Source organism: Lactuca saligna, chromosome 2 (genome assembly GCF_052625555.1).
Source record: "Lactuca saligna cultivar CGN05327 chromosome 2, ASM5262555v1, whole genome shotgun sequence".
NCBI classification, from domain to species: domain Eukaryota; kingdom Viridiplantae; phylum Streptophyta; class Magnoliopsida; order Asterales; family Asteraceae; genus Lactuca; species Lactuca saligna.
This window is the reverse complement of record NC_136418.1, coordinates 127,600,794-127,604,152: the sequence shown is the minus strand read 5'-3', so window position 1 is coordinate 127,604,152 and position 3,359 is coordinate 127,600,794. Positions and strand designations below refer to the sequence as shown.

Below are 3,359 nucleotides of genomic sequence, written 5' to 3'. Positions count from 1 at the left end.
GAATATATTTTGTATTTTATTGATAATGAATCAAACAATTTTAAATATAAAAAAAATACTCAAATGGGTTGAACAAGTCAAAAGTCACCTAAAGTACATATTCAAATGCTTATAGCATCCTAAATCATTGTATTTTTGTTTTAAATAGATTATTAATTGAATAATCAATCTAACTATTCAATGTTATCCAAAAACAATTTTTTTAAATGGTAATAGGTTAGATTTTTAAAAATATAATTTCATAATATGAATAAAACAGAAAATACAACGTTATAATTTGATAACTTTTCAAAATACAATTTTTTGATAAAAAAAACACCGAAAATACATTGATTTAACAATAGTAAAAAAAAACAAATAGCATATAGCTTTTAAATTTATCATCAGTAATTTCTTTTATAAATAAAATATATGTTGATAATAAATAATTATTTTAGAAAATAATAAATTCTGTTGTAAAAATTTACAAAAAGAAACAAATAAATTTGGGTAAAAGCCAAAGCATTCCACGTTTTAGAACTGTTTCTTCCTCCTGCCGGCGGCATCATGTGTGCTCAACTACCGGAGCTCACAACCCCTCAGCCTTCAACCCTCAAAAATCAATAATCAAAACGCTTAATTTCACCTGAAAACTGCTCCTTCGTCGGAGGTTCCACGATTTTCATCTCGTAAAGGTCAGATTTCCCCCCTTCCCTCACTTGCTATTCTTAGTAATATCGTCTCCACTTTGATTTCTTACGCTTCTATGTTTTCCGTGCAATTTGATTGGCATTCTCGACATGCATTCTTGTTTTTCTTCTTCTATTCATGTTAATTAATCATTACCGAGGCATTTGTTTTCTAATTATTCGTTTTTTTATGAGAGATTGTGGTTTTCGGGAAATTTCCATGCCCTTACAATTGAACTTGTGAGATTCTAATGCAGTGAGTCGATGATTTTTTTACAAAATAAAAATGTTAATTACGTTTGATTATACTAATACCTCTCTCAATTCGTTAAGATGTTTTGGGCTCAAGTTGATTCATTTCCATATTGAAATTGGATACGGATTCTTCCAAAATCTATCGAACTTTATATCATATCCTACAAGTGGAATAAGCTTAATGTTGATTTCGGGACAGAATCTGTACCAATTTTGAATTCAGAAACGAACAGCTTTGACCTCCATAACACATATTAACAGCTCCAATTCTTTTGGATTTGGTTTTTAATCTGCTGCAACTACTTTGGGGATCTCAATCTGGTGATTTTTTCGTTGTAGTTGTTCTTCAAGTAATGGAGGGCTCACTCCCAGTTAGAGAATACCTCATCGACATGGGAGCAGACATGGATGACAAATCAAGCGGAAGAACACCAACAGATGATCAATTCTTCCTCTTATATTTCATCATGGGCACCTATTTTGGCCCTGATCTCAAGGGAGAATCACACAAATCTGTTTTCCAAAGACGTGCAGAGGGTCTTCCACCATATCCTCCACAAAAACTAGCAGGTTCTTGCATGAAAACAGTTGAAGTAGAAAGAATCTACTACTATGTACTCAGAAAAGCCGATCAATCTGTCACATTAAAACTACCATTGCTGCAAGAATTCTTTCACGGGAGGAATCATCTCTCAACCTCCTCCAGAACCCCATCTCCACCTTTCCCACAGTTTGATGATCTTTTTCCCCCCGAATTACATCCACATTCAATCATCAAAGGTCAGTATGAAGCCATTAACAACATTGTATTCATTAGTGACCCCAAAATCCTTTACATTGGGCAAGAGTATCTTGAAAGGTTCAAAAGGTTGACTAGACTAGAAGATGTCTGTTTGGATAGAGATGATGCTAGGCGTCATACAACCGTTGATGGGAAAGTTTTATACAACATAGATGTACAAGAAATCGAATATCATCAAGACTTAAAGAAACCATCATCTTCTAGTGGTCAAGAAGATGAAAAAATTCCTTCAAGTCCTCTACTGAAGCAAAAAGGTTCTTTCAATGGTGTAGCTACAAACAATGGCACAACACCAACACCATCTATATTTGGTTCTGATGATTACGTGTCACCTGGAATGAAAACAAATTCCTTGGCTGATCTTGGATCAGACATGATCTTTTTTTCATCTTATCCCACTAGGGAAGAATGGCATAGAATCTTGAATTTTACCAAAAGTGGATTTGCTTTGAGTGGAAGTGCTACAATGGGTCGAATTGGGCCAAGTATTGGAAGCATTGACATTGGGGAATGTGAAGACTCCTACCTTTTTCGTGTCTCTCTTCCTGGGGTCAAAAGGGATGAAAGTAAGTTACTTTTTTTTTCTTTTTTTTTTTTTAAAAAAAGGTATCACCTTTTCATCATAATCTCTAAATCTTGAAAGTAGGATGCTAAAACATGGATATTTGATGGGTGTAGGAGAATTCAGTTGTGAGGTTGAAGATGATGGGAAAGTATTGGTAAGAGGGGTAACAGTAACTGGTGAAAAAAGTGTGTGTAGATTTGATCAAATATTTGAAATGCAGACACACAAACTTTGTCCTCCAGGTCACTTTTCAGTTTCATTTAAGCTTCCAGGTCCTGTTGATCCTCAACAATTTTCTGGGAATTTTGGAACTGATGGAATTCTTGAAGGAATAGTCATGAAAGCTCGTAGAAAGATGAAAAGATGATTAAGAATCAAGAATTAAGATCTTTCATTTTGATGCATTTACATACAGGTATGTTGTTTATGTATTGCATCTTGCTTTGATGATGATGATGGGGTTAGGTTTTGGTTTTGGTTTTTGCTTTTTTTAAAGGTTGTATGGGTGTTTATGAGTAGATAATTTGGGATAATATAAACTTGGGATATATAAAATTATATTTTCTGAATATAGAATTATCTGTGTCTTGATTTATTATTGAAAAATACACATTTGTTAATGATGAGTCTTGGAACCATGACATTGATTTTGATTTGGGTGTTATTGTTGTTGTTCCTTTTGATTTGGGTGTTATCATGGCATTAATAATGTGTCATTTTATATATAAAAGTTAAATTAGGTTTGATGATCTGATTGTATTTGTTATAATAATTAATTACTTAATCTTTTTTAAACAATGTACCGTATAATTTAAATAGTTTTGTATAGTTATTATGAATATTATGATTGCAAAACGTTATGAATAAACAGAAGGGAATAAACGTAAACAAAACCTAAACTATATTACCCTTATAAATCATTCACCCAAGAAAAAATGGATGGAACGCGTACTTTTAGATATACTTCATGGACCATGATTAAATATAAAAACATACATATTTTTTTCGTCAACATTGTATTATAATTTTTTAGCAAAAAAAGAGGCTAAAAGTTGTTGGCTCGTGATGT

At 32.6% G+C, this 3,359-nt stretch overlaps 1 protein-coding gene across 1 annotated transcript; it reads left to right on the top strand.

The window, feature by feature from the left end:
- Positions 1-492: 492 nt before the first annotated feature.
- On the top strand, positions 493-2,928 carry LOC145031551 (increased DNA methylation 2-like). The gene is made up of 3 exons (XM_078980131.1): positions 493-674; positions 1,263-2,291; positions 2,404-2,928. The coding sequence occupies exons 2-3, from the start codon at positions 1,277-1,279 to the stop codon at positions 2,655-2,657; spliced, it is 1,269 nt and encodes a 422-aa protein (XP_078836257.1). The 5' UTR covers positions 493-674; positions 1,263-1,276; the 3' UTR covers positions 2,658-2,928.
- Positions 2,929-3,359: the final 431 nt, after the last annotated feature.

What these genes read in the sequence shown, in the direction of transcription:
- LOC145031551 (XM_078980131.1), top strand. Translation starts at nt 1,277, where the DNA reads ATGGAGGGCTCACTCCCAGTTAGAGAATACCTCATCGACATGGGAGCA. An exon ending in TGGGGTCAAAAGGGATGAAA is followed by an intron (nt 2,292 to 2,403) that starts GTAAGTTACTTT and finishes TGATGGGTGTAG; the next exon opens with GAGAATTCAGTTGTGAGGTT.